Here is a 25,410-nt window from a genome sequence, read left to right as displayed (position 1 = left end):
AAATATCTAATAAATGTGATACGCAGATTACTGTTTCAATAATTTCGGTGTCATAGCCCTTGAGTATAAAAATTAAACTTTGAGTTAAAATAACATAACTAGGACACTGATTTCACAATAAACATCATCAAATTCCCCTGCGCACCCTCGCGTTTCTCGTCGCGCGTTCCCGCATCCCCACTGACATCACGCGTGAACCCCTCCCCTGCCCCCGGCGGCGCGCTTTAGCGCGGTCTCGCTCCTCTCTTCAGATCAGCAGAATCTGTTCATCTCGACACGGACAAGATGGCGAATTGAGTGGGTTGCGCTTTGAAAAGAAAGCAGCGACTCACGCAATTTCTTCAACATTAAAACGCCGGTTGCCTTGATGAACGTTCGAATAAGCTGGGAAGCGCGTTTTTAAGAAGAAAAGTCGCCTCTAAAAGCCAAGAGAGCGTCTAGGACACCGACTCCTCCGTGTCCTTTCGGGCTAAGCTGCTAGTCAGCTATTCGGGGAATTGCTGAAGAGAGAAAAAAACAGCCACAACCTCAGGGGAATTGTTTTTGTTTTTTTTTACCTTAAATGTCGAGACTGCTAATCTATGATTGAAACCAATGTCCGTTATCACCTTAATTTCGTCGTTGTGAGTTGTTAAGGACACCGCTAGTGAGGATAACCCGATTTTAGGCTAGATAGCATTGTTTCTGTTGGACTGAAGAAGAGAAAGGGCAGCCTGAAAACCTCCCCGTTCACACAGTTTCAGAGTACTTCTCGGATTTTAGGACATGGCCAGCAGCAGTGGCTCTAAAGCCGAGTTCATAGTCGGTGGGAAATACAAGCTCGTTCGGAAAATCGGATCGGGATCCTTTGGTGACATTTATTTGGCAATCAACATCACAAATGGAGAGGTAAAGATGAAATGGGTGTTTGATGAATGTGCTGAATAACTGGGATAAAAATATTGAGGGCTTATACATATGTCCAGTTTATACATCCACGATGTTATTGCAGATTTTCATAGAAATAGATAGTTTCCCCAGATCAAGTTATAAAGAATAATGTACCATCACATATTAAACCAACATCCAATGCTTTGTAAACCATCTATATGTAGCAGATAAGTAATGATCTTAATTTTTTATATTTCAGGAGGTAGCTGTGAAATTGGAATCACAGAAAGCCAGACATCCTCAACTTCTGTATGAAAGCAAGTTGTATAAAATTCTCCAGGGAGGAGTCGGAATCCCACACATAAGGTGAGTCCAGACGTCTGATTATAAGTGACATTATAATGGAATTTGATTTGGGGGTAACAGGACTAGTATGATCTGGTATATATATAGTTTAACACTCGTGTCGACAGGCTACTAACGTTAGCCCGTTAATTAGCGTTAGCTTTTCGATGAGTCGACTGAAAGATCGGCGTTTATAAATGTCTTTAAAAACGTTACGCAATCTCTCTTATGTGGTATAAGATAGTGTAATGAATGAGATTTGATCACGAAGTGTGCGTTTATGCGCTGCTGAGTACCGAGTAAGGAGCGAGTGGGAAATGGCCGCTGCTCTTTTGTTGTGTTTGTTCAACATGTCCTCCTCTCGATCAGAAAATGGCGGATGAGGGAAAACAAGTTTCAGGGCCTAACGTTAGCTGGGCTGCTGCTCTCATCCCAAGGTGACTGATCCATTGGAGGCCTGCTATTATTGTCAAAACATCTTTAAAGAGTCGTTTTTATAGTACATAACTATAAACGAGTTAACCATTGATACGGTAGCTTCCAATAACCGTTTCTAGATGCACATTTGACTAAAACGTAGTCCCTGTCTTCGTTTGACACGGAAAAGGTAGAGGTTGTCACGTATGTTTTACATGTTCTCATTGAATGTAAAACTTTTGACGTTATTTACATTCTGCAGAAGTGCTCTATGTGTTAAAGTATTTGTGTGTAGGTTTGTCTTTGCTATATCCTCGTGTAGTGTTGTGTGTTTGTGTGTGCATGTATTAAATATAATATGCTATAAATGCTATTGATAGTGTGCAGTATGTAACAACCATTTTAACCCTCTTTCTGGGATATCATTTGGATAAGTTTCATGATAGTTTGCTGTAAAGAGGCTGCCAACACTGAACTTTCACATGTTATTTTTATTGCAGATCTAAACTGTAGAATTGAAACCAAAAGCAATGTCATAAGTTCATTTTTAATTAGCTGGAAAGACCTGACAGATAAGTCTGTCAGCTTGCCGTTTTTTTTTTAACTCTCATGACCCTCACATCTCTTCTCAACCTGTATTACTGTGGCAATCATGCATTTTGTATTCTTTTTTTTTTTTTTTTTTACATTATATGACAAGTATAATGTTTCCCACAGGTCTAAAATATACATGTGGTTGCATACGGTGAAAAAGCCTTACATTACTTGCTGGCACAAAAGGGTCTGGCTACTAAATGTGACAAATAACATGATCAATAACGCTATTTTGATTTAGTGAATACTTCTATTAAAGTTTGTTTCTGATAATATGTATTACATATTCATACTTAATTTATTTCACAATAATGAGTCACATGACCAACCTGAGCAGGGAAATGTTTCGTCCTCGTGTGAGATTCCTGATCGCTTGTATTTCTTTTGAAATTACTTGAATTTGTCTGTGAAATATCACCGGACAGCGGTAAATGTAACTGCACCTCATTTCTTGCAACATTTCAAACCAAATAATTTGCTCTTATCTGCTTTTTTACATAAAGGCAAAATAAATGCTTCATCAACCATGATTTTGTTGCGCATTCGTTTCTAATTTCATTGTAGATCGTAATATATCATTTAGTAAACTAATCCAGCTGTCAGAAGGTAATTTGTATACATGTGAATACCCTGCCTCTGCCATCAATGAACTGCTATTACAGATAGCACTTGGTGTGCATTTCTATGGCATCTCATGCTGACAGCAGCTTGGCTGATCAGATGTCTGAATCGTTAGACCTTAGCTAGTTATTTAACCCTCTGCGGTTAAGAGTTGGGTAACCCCTGTCATGGACGGATGGATTTACCAAACACTTTAAGGACAGGTCCAGGTGCAGCCATTAATTATAACTAAAAAGTATACCATATTATACTCTCTTCTAGATTAAATCTACTCCTAAAATATGTGGATTGAACGCAGGAAAAAGTTTCTATATATATATATATATATATATATATATATATATATATATATATATATATATATATATATGAACTATATATAATTATTATTATTTTTCTGTGCCACTTTGGCTTGAACTGGTTTAATGAATCAGTTAAAGTTTCCTGTAGAAAATATGCATAAAAGTACTGGTTTCAGTTGCTGGTTTACCAGATCTTGGAAAACCTGCCATACAAGATCACTCCCCTCTCTCCCCAAAACCACTCACTGCTTTTGCTAATCAAAGAAAAGAGCTTTGTGGATTCTTCAAAGACTTTTTTGTAAGCTCAATCACAGGAAAGCGTCTACTCCCTCTAAATATATATACATTTACACCAATAGGCCTACCTCTATGTGATTAAATAGAAGGCAGTTTATTAAAGTTAAAATGTTCAGGCAAACTGTTCAGAGTTCCCCTTAGTTTTGCTTTGAAAAGAGGATGAGTGTCCCACAAAGAGGCTTGTAATTTCCGTAATCAAGAGAGCACTATTCATACCACCCTGCAGCCCAAAACCAAAAGTTTTCACCGTTTTTATACCGGCAGTTAACATGGATGTCATTGCTTTTTGTGATATAACCATCACAAAGATTAGGAGGCAAGTCTTTGGTTCAAAGTACATTTTCTATTGTCATTGTGAAATTGTAGATGTTTGTTTGCTGGCACAGATGACCGAACAAACCCTACTCTACTGCTGCACCTTGTGTTGTCAATAGCTCTTTGTTTAGGAGACTCTCTAGCATGATGGTAGGTTGGCGACTGCTGTAGCAGTGTGCTCATTTTAAAACTAACTCTTTTGAACCTCCACCTGCTAAGTTGTGTATCTGAGTCCTTGTTGTCTAAGTTGAAGTATTTGTAAGAGCCACCTAGTTAATTTTTTTGAATACCATTTACAATTTAGCACTGCCTCAATAGCCTGAAGGGGCAAAAAAAAAAGAACCTGTTATAGTTGTTACTGCAGACTCTACATGCAGTCGTGTCACTTGAGCCCCTTTCACACTGCCATTCCGGCAAATACAGGGGTAAAGTGTTCCTGTAATTGTTCCCTGGTCGCTAGATTTGGCACTTTCACACTGCTAGTGATGACCCGGTATATGTGCGTGCTTTCACACACAACCCTTGAAGATCCCGTAACGACACGTGACATCAGCGCGTGATGTGTAATGTACGAGTCGACAACGCTTGGCACGTTATACTTTCATTGAAGCAAGCAAACGATCTCGGCGTCAGCGCGGAAAGTGAGGAACTAACTGTTCTCTGCTTCCTTACAGTTTGCACATGTTTTCGTCGCGAATGTTGATCTTCCTTCAAAACAGCCGGTAAAAGAGTCGCGCGATAACGCGCGTCATCACTTCGATATGGAATTAGATCTGGCTTTTGTTCACACAGCGCTCGTTCCGGATCGATTACCGCAATGTTACTAGGTTCCCGACCCGGGTACAATTCGGTAATCAATTCCGGGACGTGGTTGCTTTCACACAGAAGGCGACCAGGCAATGTTACGGGAATATTGCGGGTCCGACATGCAGTGTGAAAGGGGTATAAGATGGATAAATTGGATGCCATTGTCCATGGGGTGTGCCATGTAGCTCCAACACTTCCTTAACTGATAAGATTCATGCTTTATTGGCTCAATATAATTTAGTCAGCTCTCTTCATTTTTAATGGTGCTTTAATTAGACGTTGACAGATTGATAAATTTAGCTGATTAATCGTCCGGCAAGTCATTATTTTTTCTGGGTTGTGTCCGGTCGGTGCTTGAGCGGCTGAAGCTTCTGCTGTCTTTATACAGTATGAGAGCAGCCTCTAGAGGCAGAATCACTGACGCCAAATGCTGCTTGTTTTTAAATGTGACGGTGCGAGCTGCACAGAACCAGGGAGCAGGATGTTTCAGATGCGGATTTGAAACTTCGACAGCAGAATAGTGTGTATACAGTATATCATAATGTATGTTTTCATATCATGACTAGATGCTGCATTAGTAGGGAAAGGACTGTAGTATGTTTGCTGTCAAGGTTGAGCGCTATTGGTATTGGTTGACCTGTTTTTAATTTAATTGTTATTTGCTTGCACTAAATCTCATCTAGTACACTTGAGCAGTATTGTGAATCACTGAGGATCTGCTCTTTGAAAGGCGTAGCTTTCATATTTTTCATGCTTTTGTAATAATTGTCATGCAGTCTTGTCATCTGTTGATTTTCACGATATGTGATGCTGTTTTGTTTTTGTTTTTTGTAGGTGGTATGGCCAAGAAAAGGACTACAATGTCCTAGTGATGGACCTGCTGGGGCCAAGTCTGGAGGATCTCTTTAACTTCTGTTCCCGCAGATTCACAATGAAAACTGTCCTAATGCTTGCAGATCAGGTAATGAATGGTTAACTCTGGCTTTTATTAACAGTTATTGAATGGAGCTGTGGCACCATCTTAACCTGGTTGTTTTGCTTTTACAGATGATCAGCAGAATCGAGTATGTGCACACAAAAAATTTCATCCACAGAGATATCAAGCCAGACAACTTTTTAATGGGTATTGGCCGTCACTGTAATAAGGTAAACTTTCACCATTTCCCTATTTATGTGAGAGAGAGTCATCTTAAAGATTTAAAAGTGACAAGGAGGATTGACTGCGAATAAGACTGCAGATCACTAAAGTTTCCTGTTACATTGAGACTTTCTCATGGACAAACATTGGCTTGAGAGCCTGTGATAGTTCTGTTTGATGTTGCTCTGCTGATTCGGGATGGTTGGGTTCTACAAAGAATGTTTGGTGGGAAATCATAGGAGCAGATAATTAAAACCGCATTGAGTCCTTAGACACAGTGTTTACAGCTTAACTTCTCAATGGTTTGAGAATCACTTGACTGTTGGGCTGTGGACATGGATTGTATGTCTTTCATTACTAAAATGGAACTTGTGCATGATATGTGACTTGTGGTTGAGTGTATTTATTTTATTTATCCCTTCGCCTAAGAGCCATTGAAGTGCTTTGCACCCTTATTTTTCTCTATTCAAATGTACAGAAGTTGCCTGATTTGTATTTTGTTTCAGATAACTCGTAATTTTGAGCCCTTGCAGACAGGCAACATTTGGCAAATTTAATAAAACAATGACCTACAAGTGCAAGCTCTGATGGTCGTCGGACAGTTCAGATCAGTTTCCACTACAAATTCTGGTACTTTTTGGTACTTCAGTGAAGCCTGTATTACCATTTTTGGCAGTGCTGTTTGGAATAAATGTTTATCATTGTGTGTCTGTGTGAATGCCAGCCTCAAGCTTTTATTTTGATAAAAACACATGAAATTGTCACCTTTTTCACTAAAACTATGGATGCACACGCTCTGCTTTTGGATGTGTAGCTATCAACATCCACCCTGGAAAAAAATCGTAGTTGAGAAGTGCAGTGAACTCAGCCGTCGAGATGATCTGATTTAGCTATTGCATTGCAAACCCATTCTCTTTCAGTGAGTAATTAAAAGGCCTATTCTCTCGCATTATTCACTGCTCTCTGCTAACATCTCTTATATGATCATTGCCACTCTTAATCCAGCCCCCAGTAAAACATTTTTCAAGATTAACAATCTTAATTTGGAGAAAGAAATAAAGCATGTGGATGTCTTTACCATGAATGGTGGAGGGCAACAGGTGACATCAGTTCCACCTGAGTCAGTCTAAAAATGGAAATTTGAGAAGCCATTGTTAATTGTTTTTGTAGTATTATTTTCTTAGATTAACTTTAAAGTTCAGGCCCAGATATTCCTTTGTTTTGAAGCGTACTTAGTCTGACATTCTTTTTGCACAATCCCCCACTCTTCTATCACTGGATAACTGTACTCAGCTTGGCACCATTGTTAACTAATAGCTTGTTTTGTTGCTTTACCCTGGGCTGCTATATTAAAGTTTCAAATGTCACTTCCACCGAAGATGTCCCATCTTGTCTTTTGTAACTAAACTAAATCTGCTTTTGCAATAAAATGCAGGTTAAGTCATTCACCTCCTGAACTGCATGCTTTTTTTTTTTGTTCTTCAGAGCTTCATCCCTACCTGATTTGGCCTCTCTACATGCCAAAGTATTCTAGCCTCTTCCTTACTGTAGGTGGTCCAGTGATCCGTCAAAGACAATGCAATATTTATCCTTCACAGGGGTTTTAAAGGGGTGGGGCTGAGTTTTGGTTGGTTGCATTTGTTCTCAAAGCTTCTCATAACTAATTTTAAAACTAGTGCCCATTGTAGTGAATGACCTTTAGAGTTTGCTCTTGATTAACCCTAGTTGTGCCATTTGTCTAGTTCACCTCATGCTAAGGTGGGCTTAGCTGTTAAATGCTGTATGGCACAGCTAGTGTTAAATGCAGCTGAATGTTTATGGATAAAGTCTTGGCAAAGTCAAAAAAGAGAATCAGGCTTGGGAAAAATTAGTACAGATGAGAGTAAGATCACTGGGTTGGGCGGCCAGAGGTGCCATGTACAGTTTGCCTCTATGGCTCGAGAACAGATGAGGCAAGTGGGCCCTGCATTATATATGGTTTGAAAAAACAACAGCTATCGGCTAGTATCTGATCCTGGGCTTATGGGAAGATGTCTGCCATTAGCAGAGCCTCCTCTGAGTTTGAGCTAGGACGCTTGCTGGTGGATGAAGGGTTGCCTTAGGCTTTCTCTTCCCTCCCTCTGCTCCTCGCGTTCTTTTCTGAGCCTTGGTGTTGCCTGTCTGCGCTGGCCGTGTGCGGTTGTCAGCAATACTGTTTGATGCACTGCACCCTCTATTGTCTGTTCAGTGTTTAGAATCTCCAGTGGGGAAGAGGAAAAGAAGCTTGGCTGTTAGTTCTTCTCAGGACCCATCTTTCTCAGGATTAAACCAGGTCTGAAACCACAACCACCTCCTAATAATCGCCCAAAGTTCTTTTGATTTGATGATTTTATTTTTTGCCTTTTGGAATTTTTTTTTCGTTTTGATTTTCAACAATAACCATTAGGGTTTGTTGGCATTAAACCAGACACACATGCTAAACAGAACTAAAGATTTAAAGGGGTCTTATGACGTTGATTAAAATAACATTATTTTGTGTATTTGCTGTAATGCAATGTGTTTGTGGTTTAAGGTAAAGAAAACCCCACTATTTTCCACACACATACTGCTCCTCTATGCCCCACCTTTCTAAAACGCGTTTTTTTTTTTTAAATGCTCATCGTTCTGAGAAGCGAGGTTTGTGTCATTGGCCAGCTATCCAGTGCATTTTGATTGGGCAAATACCTCAAGCGTGTGATGGAAATATATTACGCGCCTACCATACTGTCATGCCGTGTCCCGGCGCAACGACACAAAACCAATAAAACCGATTACAAATGAGGCATTTGTTCCATCTAGTGAGGACAAAATTACAGATTATAATTAGTGGTCAACCAATATTTGAAAAGCGCAATAAGTTTCTCTGTTTGGCCGATGCGTTTGAGGAGAATTTTTATTTTTTTGGCGGCGATGAGAATGGCAGTGCCTGAGCACATAGTGCTCATATTCGCCTTGTTCGCTGTTGTCATTAACAGTTCTGTCTTATATGGACAGAAATATGTCTAATAATCAAAGAACTATTAAACAAAGGAATTAAAATGTATATTAAAAAGTATTATAACGATTGCTTCTATATCAGTAATTAGGGGTGCAAATGGTACACACATTCATACCGGACCGTTTAGGTACAGGTCTTTTGGTTTGGTACGCATGTGTCCGTCAGCAGATGTCGCTGTTTTACTGTCATAAATGTTGCAAATAAACATACATTTTATATTTTAAAAAGTAAAACTAAAATACTATATAATATATAAAAACTAATATATATATAAAAATTTAAAATATAAAATGTATATTGCTTTTGTCACGTGAACATCCCAGCTGAAGATGTGGAAATGTGTCGCTCCTTTTGCCAGGTGCATTCCTAACGACTACCTAATGGCAAGCACGTGCCCTGCTCACTCCGAAGTCCCCACTCCAAGGGGATAAGGATGATCACTTCCATTTGTAATTTGCCCAGGTACCAAATACTAGAATAGCTACTATTTAGCGTGAACTAACATGGGGGCACCCATCAGCCTGTATAGATCAACTAACACGGTTGATATAAGTGTTAAAGCTACCAAATAGATTTACTTATATTTTAGAATCGGAATATCATTCATAATACAATGAGCATGTTTGTGAATATTTCGGGGAAAAAAAACAAGAACAACGAAATAAAAGCGATTCATGTGTCATACAGATCTATTGCGGCTGCTTTGTGTCACATGACAAGCATGACGCATAGCCTAAACGCCACTAAATGGTTGACGCCACAATAATAGCATCCTTCACAAGTTTTTGCATGGACCTAGAGCCCCTTTCACACTGCACGTCGGACCCGTCATATTGCCGGAATATTGCCGGGTCGCCTTCTGTGTGAAAGCAACCACGTCCCGGGATTGATTCCCGCATTGAACCCGGGTCGGGGACCTAGTAACATTGCCAGATTAAACCCGGGACGAGCGCTGTGTGAACAAAAGACAGATCTAATTCCGTGTCGAAGTGATGAAGCGCATTATCGCGCAACTCTTTTACCGGCTGTTTTGAAGGAAGATCAACGTTATATAAACAATATGTGCAAACTGTAAGGAAGCAGAGATCAGTTAGTTCCTCACTTTCCGTGCTGACGCCAAGATCGTTCGCTTGCTTCAGTGAAAGTATAACGTGCCTAATGTTTTCGACTCGTACATTACACGTCACGCCCTGATGTCATGTGTCATTACGGGATCTTTACGGGTTGTGTGTGAAAGCACGCACATATCCCGGGTCATCACTGGCAGTGTGAAAGTGCAAAATCTAGCGACCCAGGAACAATTGTCGTAACACTTTACCCCTGTATTTGTCGGAATGGCATTGTGAAAGGGGCTTAACTAGCCTAGAGCAAAGTTCCTTTCTTTGCATGAACATTTGGGCAATGTTATGCAAATCTTTTCATGGAGGCGTTATTAAACGAGGTGTTGTAGGAGGCCATAGATGAGAACTTTTATAAAGAATATCTCTTTGGGTTTGAGACTTTAGTCTTTGAAACTTTAGGGATCTTATCTATGGCCTTATATACAGCTTGTAGCACTCCAAAGAAAAAGGAAAACTCGAAATTGCATCATGTGACCCTTTTAACTTCAAATCCAGATTTAATGCCACATTTTCACCGAAATTACCCGGAACAATTGTACCAGGAACTTTTTTTCCACCAGGAACTATTTTCCCCCCAGACCTGTTGCTTTCTGCGTTTCCACCGCGGTCTAAAGTACTGGGAAGATTAGGCAGATAGTCTGGTGAAGTAGGTCTGCGCGCATTTCTCAATACAAGGTACACACTTGCATCCTCGTTAGTTCAGACTTTGCGCATTCGACCCGGGAGTGTGATGTCCGGGACGATGCAAATCTGGTAATTCTGCAAACAGGAGAGTACTTGATGACATCAGTCAGCTCACCTTGACTACTGATCATGATTTTTCATGGCCGATACCGATTTCAGATTTTTTTTTATTTTTTTTTTAGTAAAAAACAAGAAAGAAGGAAAGTATGCATAAACAAGATGTTTGGTATTTAATAGGCCAAACTGGCTTTTGGCTATTGAAACAATAACCGTACATTAAGTAGTACATTAAATAACTGCACATTAAGTAGCCTACATTCAATACAAACACAGATGGTATAGACATCAACATTTAGCTTTTGTTTTTGAATTGGTTTGAAACTACATAAAACTGGCCTTAGATGAAAAGATCAACTGTAAACCATGTGAAATTAAAGGCAATAACTGCATAGTTCTACAATCCAAACAACACAATCAGCACACATTCAATAATAGGTTTCTTAATCAGCATTCAGTATTTGTTTGTTTTTAAATTTGGTTTTAAATTAAAAAAGCTTTACCAGTGAGAATTATAATGTAGGCTATGCTATATAAATTATTCCAAAATGTTAAAATCAAATTATTGTTGGTGCGGATAAAACAAAGATGCAAAGTGTTTCATTTATCCAATAAAAAAAAAAAATAGGGGTAATGATTCACATCTATATTTTTGAACTTGAGCCAATGGAAAATAAATAACTATTGTCTCAAGTTAAAAAATATAGATGTGACCTAAAATGTTTTAATTGGATGAATGAAACACTTTTTTCAGTGTGCTACAGCAGGTGATTTTTAAATCAAATTAAGTCAATGGTTTTTTTAAGGTAAAATAAAAATAATCATCCTGACGTTTACTTCTGCCTTTTTTTAAACGTGTATGCAAGTTTTACTATATATATATAACATTTCAGTTTTGTCACAGTTTAGTTCGTTTCGTTTCTCATCCAACACGTAAGAGTTGATGTGAACATCTCTTCACGGTCTACTCGTGCTCAGGGCGCGGACTGTACAGTATACGCTAGCACAGCTTTAGTGCGTGCAGGAAAGGTGCTCTTATTTGCGCGCCAGTACAACAACGGCTGATCGCTTCCTGCTATCTTTGCCTCAGACATGTAGCGCTGCACTTCCAGTGTTGAACGACTGTCCGTGTTCAGCGCACAGATTTCGAAATACTCTTCCACACAAAAGACGTGTTAGCGATCGATTACAATGTAGTTTGTGCACGCGGGCACACTTCCGGAAAAATGGGCTATCAAATACCACTGCCTCCTTTAGTTTTCATTTAAACCTAACAGCTGCAGAGATGTACTTAGTTCAGGGAAATGTGTATATATATATACAGCCATTACAAATGAAACAAAATACATGAATTGCCTCTCTCTATTTTCATTTTAACATATAGAGACCAAAGTTACCTGTTAGATTTACCCACATGTTTTGGATTTACCCGCAATCAGCATATTTGGCACCTAAGTCCCGCCCCCGAAAGTTCTACCTCGCCAGCAGGGGCTTTCTGAGGGGCGTTTTTTCTTTATTTAATTCCTGGCTCTTGTGGTGGAAACACAAAGTACCAGTCCAAAGTCCCTAGTTCCTCTGTAAAGTTCCTGTGGTGGAAACATGGCTTAAGGGATCTCTGTACAGGCCTAGTTACACTGTATTGGGTGCTTGTTCTTTTTGCAGCACACATCTTTCAATTCGTCAACACCACTTTGTATCACCAAGGCTTGTTTTCCCGAACCAGCCACCTAATGTTGGAACATACTGGCAGATTGTTGCTAGCCTGCAACTAATTGCACAACAAGCCACATGGAAATTGTGGCTTGGTATTGAACGGGTTGATCTTTTAAGCAGTTTTTTTTTAAACTGCTATTTGTAGTCCTCTTCAGAGCACTGACAGGAAGTTAAAATGGCAAAATATTAAATGTTTGTGTGGGTTTTTATAGTGGTGGACAAGTACCTGTACCTCCGGCTATTTCAGAGGAGAAAGGGCTCTTACATAAGTTGAAAATGTTTAAATAAGTTTGGCCAGAAAGCCACTTATTGAATGCTTAATCTTCATCATTTTAAGACGCCTCTTTATCTCAAATTGTGGGTTCTTGATACATTTGTCTCAGCTGTTTTCCAGTACTGGAAGGAGCACTTCAGGGTTTTGTTTTTACACTTTAAAGTTATTGAGCAAGAGGTAAATCATAAAATGTTTGTAAATGTCTAATAAGATTTGGTTTTAGTATTTTCTACTGATTTGACCTCTTAATGGAAGTGGAATTTGCATGGTTGACGTAACTAATTGTCTTGACAAGAGGAAATATGTTTCAAATCCCTGGTTGAGCCAAGAAAACAGTGGCACGGCTGAGTGGATACTTTACAATATGGCTGCTGCCTCAGTGAAAAACTGGTTGGGTGACGCACTTTCGCTGGGCTGAGTCCTGTAGGTGTGTGTGTGGGACCGAGGTTCTGAGTGGCGTTCTACTAATGAGAATGATATTTCAGTCATTGGCAGGCTCTTAAAGCTGACTCTTACATCTCTGCTTGAATATATATGGTGTTCCCTTTCCCAGTAAGCTTATTTTTTCTGTGTAGACTCTGACCCCATCGCTTCATTGATTACAGCCACTGAATGTATAGTTTTTTGTTCTTAGGTCCAGGTAATGGGTCAGACAACTCACAAGAGGAAGTTGGAAGAAAATGAAAAATGAATTTTGGGACTCAAGTGTGTGTGTTTCTTGTTTAAAGTCCGTTCTAAAATTGAAATGTCTGTTTGTGCTTCTCTTTTCAATTTATTTGTATAGTTGTTCCTCATCGACTTTGGTCTGGCCAAGAAATACAGAGACAACAGGACACGACAGCACATACCCTACAGAGAAGACAAAAATCTCACAGGCACAGCTCGCTATGCCAGCATCAACGCACACTTGGGTATCGAGCAGAGGTGAGCACTCCTGCTCTATTTATTAAAAATTTGCCCATTGTGCTCAAATCCATGTTACAAATTACAGACAAATTATTCTAATCGCAGTATTTGAAATAGAGGTGTGAGGGAAAAAATATGGATCTCCTTTACATCACGATTCTTCAAGTTTAAATTGATTTGAATTGACAAATGGCACGTGTGCGTGGTAGAGAGGTCGGTTTCATTGCGTAGAATTTGTATAGTGAGACGTGCGCATTTGCTTGACAGTGTGTGCTTCCAGTCGCCACGTTTTACTCTAGATATACAATTTGTTATTTGGAATGCAGTACTTTTAGATGCATGAAACTCGCACACTGACAGACTTTCACGTGCACTTTGTTTTTGGTTGTCCTGAAGCTCAGTCACAGCTGCGGTTAAATGCACTGGCATCTCCAAATACTTTTATATTAAATTCTTGTAAATACAGCCAGTTATGTTTTCAGAGCAGGACAGAACATCCGATATTGAAATGGATTTGTGCATTAATGTAAATGCCGACTGTTAAAGCTGCCGCTGTCTATGAGGTCACCAATAATGCTGAGGAAAAAAGAAAACCCCATAACTAGACAATTGTCTGTAAACATTTGGAACGTTTATTTGAAATGGATAAGTATAGTTAATAAAAAGTAGTCTGCTGATATAATAAAGTTTGCACTAATTAAATTTCATTATAAAATGAAAGTGTAGCCATGTGCAGTTCTATTGAAAATTGAGAAATGTGACTCAGTGTGATATTGAGTTAATATATCGTAGTAATATCGTAATTGAATCGTGAAACCAGTGAAGATTCACACCCCTATTTTTAAGATGGCAGTACTGACATAGAGATTACAGGTATAAACACAAAGCATTGAAACTGCTATTTTGGTTCAAATGTAAAGTTCTATTTGCACAGAACATTAATTGGGAAAAAATAAAGATCAAGAATAGTTTTGGAATCAGATCATGAATTCCAGAATTGGAGTGGATCATGAAGTGCCTAAAGATTCCCACCTCTAATTTGTAATGGTTTTAAAATATATATTTTGACCGTTCAGAAGAACACCATTTTTGCTGTTGAAATTAAACTGGAATTTTTCTGTAAAATGTATTTTCACTTAATTTAATGCACACTTGCAAGTTTTAATTTCTTAAAAATAAAAATTACTGACCCCTTAGCTCTCTGAAGTCTTTTGGAATGACAAGCAGCACCTTAAATTCCTGATCGTGACATTTTGCAATATTAAGTGATTGATGGCCTGTGTTTGCTTGCTCTTTACTAAGGAGTGGCATGTCAGTGGTGAGCTAGTAAATACAGGAATCGTTTACTTAATCAACCCTGCTCATTTCCTATTCACTATTTTTGCGTTTTAAAGGTTTACAAGTTGCCCTCAAACTTGTTTGAAAGCCTTCCGTCTTGATTCTTAATCATTTTATTTCATCTTAACAGTCGTCGAGATGACATGGAGTCGCTAGGATATGTGCTGATGTACTTCAACAGAACCAGTCTGCCATGGCAGGGACTGAAGGTAAGCAGTACAGATAATGTAGGTGTTTATAATAGCTGGGTTTTAGATGGGATCGCACTGCATGTCTGAGACAGCTTCGTTGAACATACTTGCTCTTGAAACATTGATATATAGATTTTTTAAGCATGCCAGTAACTTCAACTTTGTGTGGTTTGAATGTAGGTTATATTATGTTTAGAAATGCTGCCTTTATGTAATTAGAGCAGGAGAATTCTCCTTAACGTCCTCCTTAATGAATATTACCAAACTTTTTATTACTGTGGAGGGAAAAACCTTAAAAGAATGAACCCAAAATTGCTTGGCAGCAGGGCTCCAGACTGTGCCTAAAATTTGCGATCGAAAATATTAATTTGCGAGTGATATTTTTGCTGGCGACTACAAATTGACATGTAATGATTTAAAGATTTGCATTTAATGCCTTTTTTCTTGACTGTTTTGCGATCACATCATTTATGTTGACGTAATAAACTGAGACGATGCGCATCAAAGTTTTAGTGGAAAAACCGTCCTCATCTCTGCCGAACACCAGCACACCTGCTAAAGCTCCAGTTGTGAGAGAGATCGAAAATGACTGCGACGTGTGAAGTAAAAGTGCAGAAAAGCAGTGTGTATTTCGTGTACAACTTGAACAAACTACAACAGGTAAATCTGTCAGCTGTGTGGACGTTAGCAATGTCGTTAACAATTCTCGTTTATAATCCATACTGATATGGCTTCTCATCAAGATCTTTAGTCCATATGCGGTGTTCTGTTAATGCGTGAACTTCTTATTATTTTTAGCGCACTTACCTTGTAATAGGCAAAGTATCAACTTTTAAATTCTGCCAAATTCCGTTTTGTTGCTCTTTAATGTGGCATGAGCGATCGCTTTAGCGCCTCAATTCAAGCAGCAAGTGAACCCATCATATCTTTCTGTTTACTACTACAGTACGAAATAAACACGAAAGGACACCAAAAGGCATATAATAAGAGCCTACAGTACAACTTACTGAAATATCTCACGTAATCCGTGTTTCAAGCTCTGGAAAACTAGTAAAGCTTGGAAACTGTGCCATGGGGACAATACATTTAACGGTGTCCAAGAGCTCTTTATTCACCTAGGAAAAATAAAAAATAAAAAACCTTTTGCCAAAATATAAAGAAAGAATACAAGTAGCTAAAGATAAGATTTAACACCACCTATATAAATGCATGTTATTAATGAAGATAAACAGTCTGGATGTGTGCAAGACATGTAACAACATATATAGGATGTATTGAGGAGGAGCCCAAACTATACTCAATGACCAAGTGATGCAGACATAATTATGGCCCGTGATATTGGTACAGATTCTGTGTAATAAACAGTTATTTTTGCTGTATATTGTTCTGAAGTTGGAAAAGACGTTTAGTTTCCACTTTAAGTGAACCATAGTTTATCAGGACCATCTACAAGATGGATTAAAATGCTAATTAACATGAGAAAAGATGAGATATAAACACATGACAGTTTGACTGATTACAATTAAATGGATAAATTAAACCCATTTATTATGTGGTACTTAAGAAAAATCATTTGCCGTCTAATTTAGTTTCTTATAGGAGCCAGAGGCTCCTTAATTGATTTTTGTCTGGAGCCCTGTAGGCAGTATAAAACAGGATAACAGGTGGTGCCTAAAAAAAGTGATTTAAATCTGCTTTCAGCTGGGTTATTTATGGCCGCTAGCACTGTGAGATTGCAGACTGATGGACAACCAGTACCAGATCATAGTGTGTAACATTTTCATTTTTGCCCACAGGCTGCCACAAAGAAACAGAAGTATGAGAAGATTAGTGAGAAAAAGATGTCAACCCCTGTCGAGGTGTTGTGTAAGGTATGTGAAATTCTACACGTCACAGCAAGGCTTTTCAAAAGTCTGCATTCATACATCGTATGTGCATACATGCTACTAAACCTCTGCTCCGTTTAAAGGTTGTGATGGTGCAGTTCTTAGGCTCCATGAGTATTCACATTAGTTATCTCCAGAGCATTCAGTACTGCTAAAAATACTTTATCAGTATGATGCTTAGCCACTTAGATTCTTTTGTGTGTTTTTAATGAGTATAAAGGTTTATATTTTGTTTGTCAGCTTATAAACTACGTACAAACATCTAGTTGCTTATAAGAAATTCTAATCATATGCATATCATCTACCTGGCTTCTAGCCTACTAGACTGAATTTTCAGACAGCCTTTTTCCTCAGTGCTATTCATTATATGATATATTTAAAAAAAAATTGGTCAGGTTGACATTAAATTTATGGAGCTTGGTAATTTGTTTCTTTCGTTACATGCATTTGTCTCTTTCTCCAGGGTTTCCCAGCAGAGTTTGCCATGTACCTGAACTACTGCCGTGGGTTGCGGTTTGAAGAGGCACCTGACTACATGTATCTGCGTCAGCTTTTCCGCATTCTTTTCAGGTGCCTGACAGTTTCTTGTTACCTCAACACTCCCAACTGGCCCAGAATCGCATAGGCACACCCTAGTCACAACTTGTTTTACTAGTAGAGGCTGAAGGGAAAAAAAGGCATATCTTGTCAGTTGTGAACACCTTGTTTATTACTTGTGATATAAATTGATTTGTATGGGTATACTCACTCTCACTTAATCACTTTCAGGACTCTGAACCACCAGTATGACTACACATTTGACTGGACCATGCTGAAGCAGAAAGCAGCACAGCAAGCGGCCTCCTCAGGGGGACAGGGGCAACCGGCACAAACCCCCACAGGCAAGCAAACTGACAAACCCAAGAGTAACATGAAAGGTTAGTAGCAAACAGCCAAGCGACGTTTTCAGTGCAAAAACAGAGACACCAATTGCTTACATTTGTAAAAACAATAGTGGATTTGGAATATTTGCTCGCAAAAACATTCATGAAATGCAAAGAAACGGTGTTAGTTCAAGGATGCACCCAAAAAAAAAAAAAAAAAATTCAATTGGTATGTCTTGCAAAAGCAAAGACGTCCTTGGGAAATTTGACTACTAACTTTACCAAAAGATGTCTATTCTTCTCTGGGACGAAGGGTTGGCTTCATAATCATTTCTGTGGATGTCAGATACCCATCCCTTTAATTAACCCCTTTCTAAATGGGATGCTCTGTTTGACAGTTTTCTCCCAATCATTGTTCCTGGATCTAACACTTGTTAGTCTTGATTATAATGGTCTCTTCAGTACAAACATTTATACGTGGGAGTGATTTCTAACAAAAGACTAACCAAGATCATGCCATTTCCACATCTCTTCATTGACTCTTACTGTACTTTTCTATGTGTTTGGTGTTGAGGGAACTGTAACATTGTTCTATGTTCATTGACTCAACAGTAATGTGTTTTTTGTGATTCTAGTTGTGGATCTGCTTTCCAGCAAAAGGCATAGCCCATTCTAGGTATATGGACTTGGAGTAGAGTTGGAACGAACATATCGAGTCTGTTTTACATTACATTAACGATAAGTAGTCCTGGTCAGATGGTGTAGGCTTTAATGTAGTCTAAATCTGTTGTGCATCTGATGCAGTGCAGGCTTGACACTTGGAAGGGCACAGTTAAGTGGAAAAGCTGATGTAAATCTTCCACTGCCGTTTGCTTCAGTGCCCAGTTAAAGTTGGAGTTTTCATTTTTTGTTTGTTTCTTATTAATGGTATACATCTCAGTGGCTTTAAACATCTATATCATTCTAGCTAGTGGTTGCCTTTGGCGCTTACAGTAGTCCTGAAATTTCTGACAGTTGTGATATTTAAAGCAGTGTCATGCTGTAAACATCTATTTAATCAACTGAACAGTATTTTTTTTTTCTCTCTCCCTTTAGGCCTAAATGGCCACAGAGGACAGTGGGTTTAATATAGGGACTGTGCCGTCAACCCACACAGGCAGCTTTTCCCAGCTGAGCTTTGTAATCTTTTTCCTCTCTGTTAGACTTGGCTTGTAGAGTCTTTTTTTTCTTTCTTTTTTCAATCCCAAAGTTCAAGTCGTGTTCTTTGTTCACAAATGCTTTGTGAAAAGCAGGAAGGCTGTTTTACACTCAGGGTTTATCCTGAATTAAGGCAGAGAACAACTGATGTTAAAAGTGGCTGGACTAAGAATAGCATTTGCTGATGAGGTGGTATTGGCCTAATCCTTTGTGCACACTGTTTTATTTTGATTGCACCCCCACCCCCCTTCAAAAGCCAGGACGCACCAGATATATGATTGAATCATTTGGATTGCGAGAACTCCACCCGTTCAAAGATTTACGTATCTTACTGGCTCAAAAATACAGTACTATCCCTTTAAGAATCCTTGGGCTAAATAGCCACAGCCAAGAATTTAAGTGGTGACGCTCAGGATTGTTTGAGCTTAAAAGAACTTTATTTGCTTGGGATTGTTGGTTTCTTCGTTGCCAGCGCAACTTTGTTAGGTTTGGAGATTTCACTGCTGTATTATTGTGAGATTTGTCCTGAAAGTGCTTCGTCAGCACACGTCCTCATGATCAGTGAATGCAGACTTGTCAAGCATTTAATTTTGTTTTCTTGCCTTTTTGTTTTTTTGTTTTTTTTACTTTTTAAACGTTCCATTAGTCTCCATAGAAATGTCAAGGCTGTGGTAAATGAATGTAACTCTGGAAGTAGTGTCAGCTCTGGTTACTTGGCAACCAGTTTGAATCATCTTTTCATTATGACACAAGCAGTGACTAGGGCTAAATTATTTTGGAAAAACTAATTGCGAATTTATTTTTTTATTATACATATGCAAAAAATATTTAAGCTCTTTGCTCTGTATTATTCAACAAAGACAAGCTAAAACATTGTATAGTATGACCAACACAATATTAGATTAAATAATAATGACCTTTTCTGTAGGCCAGCCCTATGTTACGATGAAACTAGGTAATGCATGAATTGATATGGATGACATTTTTATGAAACGGCTACAATCACAGTAGTATATAGACTGATTTGTTAAACTTCCAACATTTGTAAGCATGTTCTATGACAACATAAAGCATTGACCAATAAGCCTGGTGTAAACATTAATATCACACAAGCTAAAGTAGAAATATTAAAACAAATCTGTTGCTTTACCACACTACTTCAGGTCATTCAAATTCAATGTAAACATGTGGACTGCACTTTTTAAACATCATCTGTTAACTTTAGACCAGTGGTTTAGTCAAACTTTTTTGGTCATGCCAAATAATTTCACTAAACATTATGAATGCTTTATTAAAAAAAACCCTACAAACATCTGGATTACTTGAAACATTGAAAAATAGCATAGAGAGAAGTTATGTAATTTTTATTTATTTATTGTGGGTTTCATGCTGTCCACTAAGGCATAGGACACACAGGCTTCTCTCCTCACCAATGACATTAAACACCATGTATATAGCAGACGTGAGCAGCAAAATACAGTAGAACCAATGACGCTGTCTACACTGGATGTGGTGTGGAGCGACACGACCAAACCAATGCCTTGTTCTATTTATGACATACTAACACAGTTACAATGATTTGCAATGGTCGCTTTGTTGCATCCAGTGTAAAGTACAGCTGTTGCGGCACGATGAGATAACTGTTGTGCCCGGTAAAGACACAGTGAGTGAAGCCACTTACGTTTAGCTGTGTACGGTTTTATTTGATTTTTTTTTCTCCTGATTGCCCGCGTGCCCCCTGCAGTACTCATGCGCCCCACACTTTGAGAACCACTGCTTTAGAAAGACTGTAAATAAGAATATATATTACCTTATTATAGGCCTATGTATTATTTTAAGGTGGAAGTCTTCAGTAGTAAAATGCACCTTAACATTGTTGCTGCTTGAGTAATTTCAATGTGCCGTTTTAATGTTTGTTCATATTCTATATGCTTTCAAACATTTCCGTGCTTGGGTTGCCAGCAAGGAAAACCCACCCAATTGCTACTCAAAACTAGTCCAATCGTGTTTTGAGGGGGGTCCACCAGTAATCCAGGGGGCAAAATACATGTTTTATGGAGGGGTTACTCAAACCGCAGACTTGGCAACACTGTAACGTGCTGCCTTGATGCTTCCTCTGAAGACTTCTTAGATGTGTACAGCTTGAAGCAGCGCTGATTAGACCAATTGATGCATGTCATCCAAGTACTGTGAGAGCTACAACAGATGTGTCCTTTTTCACTGATATATTTCTTAAAATATCCATTTATCTACCTAGTACTTTCTGTATGTATATTATAAAATAATAATAATAAATTTAACTGGCTTCCAGTGTTTCACAATATTCTTCAAAACTAGTCAGAGGTTTGAAAGCATATTAATTGAATTTTTGGATGAGCTATCCCTTTAAATAGTTAGTAGATGACACTATCAGTTAAAAACTGTTTAAGTGAATCATGTCATGCTTTTATTTGTTCTTTACATTTATTTTGACATGAAGGCTTCTTGGACAGCTGCTTTTCTCTGACCTTGGTTTATTTAACCGTGGGGTTGTTAATGCAACAGTCGACTTGGTTAGGGTGTCATTCAGCTATAGAAGTGAATGAGTACATTCATCAGTTATGGCTAGGGCAAGTCTTAGCTGTCATGAAAACCCGTTCAGTGCTTATGCAGTCGTGAGCTAAATGGTAAGCCTGGACTGTTGTAATGAAGAATTTATCCCTCTGCCCCCATGAGTTTGATGACATGAATGTTTTTCTGAGATTCTCTGCAGCAAGTCTCGACTTTACCGCAGGGAGGGACTTGATGACTTTGCACTTTCTCTCTTCCAGGACTGAATAATGCTTTGACGGGGTTGGCCGCATTGATTACAGTAGCTCAACCCCATTCAGCTGTGTCACTAACTCTTAACCCTCTCCTCTCTATCTATCTGTCTCCCTGTCTTGCAGGTTTCTAAGCATTAAGACAATGTATTGAAGCAGAGCAGAGTGGTCGTAGCAGGATTTGCCTTCCAATCACACCCCGGCATCTAGGATCAAATTCACCAGAACCTGCCAGGCACTGTGGGCAACCTTTTTCCTGTTAAAGAACTTTTGTTCCATATACTATATATGTAATTGGTATATATAGATAAGATGCTCTGCATATATCTATATATTGGTATGTATATACTATATCCACACAGAGAGCAGGCTTGGTTTGGAGTTGGAAGCTGTAGCCTTTTCTATTGTCCTGTCCCTAAAGACTTTTCGCACCCCTCCTCCTTTGAAATGGAAAACCGTAGAAAATGGGGATATAATTGTGCACATGCCAATATTTTCCCGAGTTTTCTCCTTCAGGAAAGCTGTTTGGGGTCCTTCATGAATTCTCGGTTGCCCTTCAGAGCAGTTTTGGTTCCCCTTTCCCTTCTCATCGTCCTCTCATCACCAAGCGTGGCACGAACCCAGACACTCTTCTGTCAGAATGGAGACATCCGAGACAGATTTTTGTCCTTCAATATCTTTTTTTTTTTCTTCCTTTCCTAATGCAAAATGAAGCAACTGAGATTAAATGTTTTTTTGTTTTGTTTCAAATGTATCCAAATAATTAAAAAGGCAAACATTGGGCTTTGTTTTTCTTTTCTAAAAAGGTAATTACGATTCTGCCTGCTGGAATGTGCTAGAGAGCTTCTAATGTGAAGATTAAAAAAAACAAAAACATTCTAGTGACTACTAGGTTTCTCTTTAGTACGCTGCATTAACTATATTGTACTTGGTATTCTGAAGTCTAAAAAATAAAAGAAACTCCACAGAAGCATATTCATTACAAATTAGGTATCACTCTGAACTAAACCTGTATGTTAATTGCTTAGATGAAAATTGTATGCATCTGATCTGGGTTTTTTCTCTTGGAAAAATGTTCATGTTGATTGAGCAAGTAACCATTCGTACGATTAATTGCTATGATAGGCTTAATGTTCTGTTTTTGAGAGAAAAATGTGCTCACTCCATTCTCATTACCATTTTTTTTATGCGTATATATCTTTTTTTCATTTTTATAGTCTTTCCCTGTATTGAATCAATCGGTTTGGGGAAAGTGTTTTTTGTTTTTTGCGCTGCTTCCTGTGGTGAAGCAGATCCTTGTGTAAAATATCTCTGGGACTTTCTCTCTGCAACAATTTTTCGCTGCTGTTTGGTAGCGGTCTTTTTGCTCATTTTCCTTTTTTTTATTGGAAAGAAAATGTTGGAGGGTTTCTTTTCTATATAGTTTTGGTTCTTGTGAGGCAAGAGAAATCTGATTTTCCTTGTTTTCCTCAGCCTTTAGCCTGGACAAATGCACACCGGTAACTTGGCTTTCTTTTCTTTTTGTTGTTTTCCTTGCCTCCAAACTGTCCCTCAGAACCGGCTTAAAGTACTTTGCAGCTGGACATTCTATAAAAGTGTAATTTATTCCCTTTTAGCATGTCAGAATAAATTAAAAATGTCTTCTCAGAAATGCTGTCCCAGTCTCTGTAATTTTACAAGAATGCAAATAACTTAAATTACTGATAAGATTTCCCCCGTCCCTTTCCATTTGTTCAAGTATCTGTCTCGTCTGCACATTTATTGTTGAAGTACAACAGGCCAGGCATCAAACTTTTTTTTTTTTTTTTTGAAACTGAAAAATCAAAAGAAATGCTTTAAAATGAGAAGGCGAGATCATTTTTTTTTTTTTTTTTTTTCACAAAAATGTAAAGCTTTGAATGTTTTTGTCTCAAGTGTTCAAAGGGACATCTTTATGGAAATGATCTCAAGATATTGCTGTCATCCAGGAAAGCAGTTCTTGTGCGGGCTGGTGGGTAGTTCTAGGTGCTTGTGGTGTTTTAAGTTTCCAGGGTTTATATCTGTAAATATTAAAATGGCTTCAAATGGCAGGTGTGGAAATTGATTGTTCTTTTTGACAAACCATCGAAATGGCTCCTTCAGTTTTCTTAAACCACTTTTTAAATATTCAGCACTGGATTATTAGTCCTTTCATGTATTACGCATTATAAAGAATTTTAATTCTATTTTTATTTTTCTTATTGAGTCATCTGTAGGTGTTTCAAATCAAAGCATAATCATAACTTGCCTGTTATTTAGTTAAATGACAAAGTGGTTTAAAATGTGCTGAGAATAGGTCTAAAGACTTAAATAGGACACTTGAGGGAAATGAACATGAGTGGAAAGGGGGGCAGGGAATGGAGTTCAGATCAACACATGCACAAAACAGCTGCTGCCTCACGGGGAGGGATAGAACAAACCTGTTCAACACAACCACCAGTATGTTAGTCAAAGTCCTTTTAGGTCCAAACCCAAAATTTAAACCTAACTGCCTTACATGATCGCGTAAGAATTTTTATTCTGCAAATTCTTAATACCTAATTTAAACTATTTGTATAGCCTTAATTCAAAGACGGCCTTCGTTCATAAGGTATGAATGACTTGTTGCCCACTGAAGGCTCGTCTGAAGGCTTCTCTTCCCTTTATGGAGGTGGAACCCTGACAGCACGAGTCAAGAGTCACGTGACCGCAGGCTGTATTGATGTAATCTATGCTCTCATGTGTTCCTCAATATCCCACTGTGAACGCATCATGAAATCAACTTAAATATACCAATTTAAAAATCACTGAATTTAATAATTTATGTTCTGTATTTAGGGTAACAACTGAATTTTTACTTTCACCTCATTCAAACTTTTTCAGATATAAGTAATAAAATTATATGTATATGTAAGCTTCTGAAGATTTGAAAATGTCTGCGTGTCATGCGGTGAATTTACATCAGACTCAATCTCATCCAAACATCAGATTAATCTCTTGAGAACTACTGGATGAGCTGGGAGTGGTCAGTCCATATACAGCATGACACACGGCTCCTGTAGGGCATCTGCACCCTGTTGATCAGAACACACCCTTAAAATAAACACTCCTGCTTTTTAGTGACCGCGAATGACACACATTAAGTCAAGACAAGATTATTTTTTGTTTATTCTGGATTTTTGTTGATTTGTCTTCAATTACCGTAAACGTCACATTGTTAATATTTACATGAGGGACACGGTAATGCAAAACTGTTAATATTTTACACCATATGTTTATACATTTGGTTCATACAACCAACTGCGACAGCTCAGAACATATATATAATTATATATAGCCCTATGCTTATCCCGTAAACGCCTCGGGCAACGACGTGACACATAGTTCCTCCCTAGTCAACCTTGTGGCCCCCTTGTGGCATCAATGAGATACTGCACCGGTTTCGATGAGCCTATGTGACACACAGACATCTTCAGGAAAAGATCACATTTCATCCTGTTGTTTGAGCGTCAGCTGGTGGTCTGGGTTCAGTAACTGTATGCTTACTACGAGGGGTAAATGAAAGCCAATCCATCTGAAATAATATCAATGTGTTGTAACACAGAGCTATCCGACTGAGGGGATTGTGTTGCAGGTACCCCCTGTCCTCACAATACATGT

At 38.5% G+C, this 25,410-nt stretch overlaps 1 protein-coding gene across 4 annotated transcripts; it reads left to right on the top strand.

Moving 5' to 3' along the window:
* Positions 1 to 228: 228 nt before the first annotated feature.
* On the top strand, positions 229 to 23,624 carry LOC113078526 (casein kinase I). 4 transcript variants are annotated; one of them, XM_026250826.1, is made up of 11 exons: positions 230 to 888; positions 1,130 to 1,236; positions 5,403 to 5,529; positions 5,616 to 5,714; positions 7,934 to 8,017; positions 13,356 to 13,495; positions 14,946 to 15,024; positions 16,803 to 16,877; positions 17,356 to 17,462; positions 17,661 to 17,773; positions 21,880 to 23,624. In XM_026250826.1, exons 1-11 carry the CDS (start codon positions 766 to 768, stop codon positions 21,885 to 21,887), a joined length of 1,062 nt encoding a protein of 353 aa, XP_026106611.1. In that variant the 5' UTR covers positions 230 to 765; the 3' UTR covers positions 21,888 to 23,624. The 4 variants fall into 4 exon arrangements, with proteins under 4 accessions (XP_026106610.1, XP_026106611.1, XP_026106609.1 ...); XM_026250824.1 differs by having other exon boundaries at positions 17,661 to 17,809; XM_026250825.1 differs by lacking the exon at positions 21,880 to 23,624 and having other exon boundaries at positions 229 to 888; positions 17,661 to 17,814.
* Positions 23,625 to 25,410: the final 1,786 nt, after the last annotated feature.

This window comes from Carassius auratus, unplaced genomic scaffold, assembly GCF_003368295.1.
Source record: "Carassius auratus strain Wakin unplaced genomic scaffold, ASM336829v1 scaf_tig00025928, whole genome shotgun sequence".
Taxonomy (NCBI): domain Eukaryota; kingdom Metazoa; phylum Chordata; class Actinopteri; order Cypriniformes; family Cyprinidae; genus Carassius; species Carassius auratus.
This window is presented reverse-complemented; position numbering and strand designations above follow the sequence as displayed.

Coding starts and splice junctions, on each gene's coding strand:
- LOC113078526 (XM_026250824.1), top strand. CDS start 766: ATGGCCAGCAGCAGTGGCTCTAAAGCCGAGTTCATAGTCGGTGGGAAA. Junction 1,237..5,402: donor GTCGGAATCCCACACATAAG/GTGAGTCCAGAC, acceptor TGTTTTTTGTAG/GTGGTATGGCCAAGAAAAGG. Junction 15,025..16,802: donor TGCCATGGCAGGGACTGAAG/GTAAGCAGTACA, acceptor TTTTGCCCACAG/GCTGCCACAAAGAAACAGAA.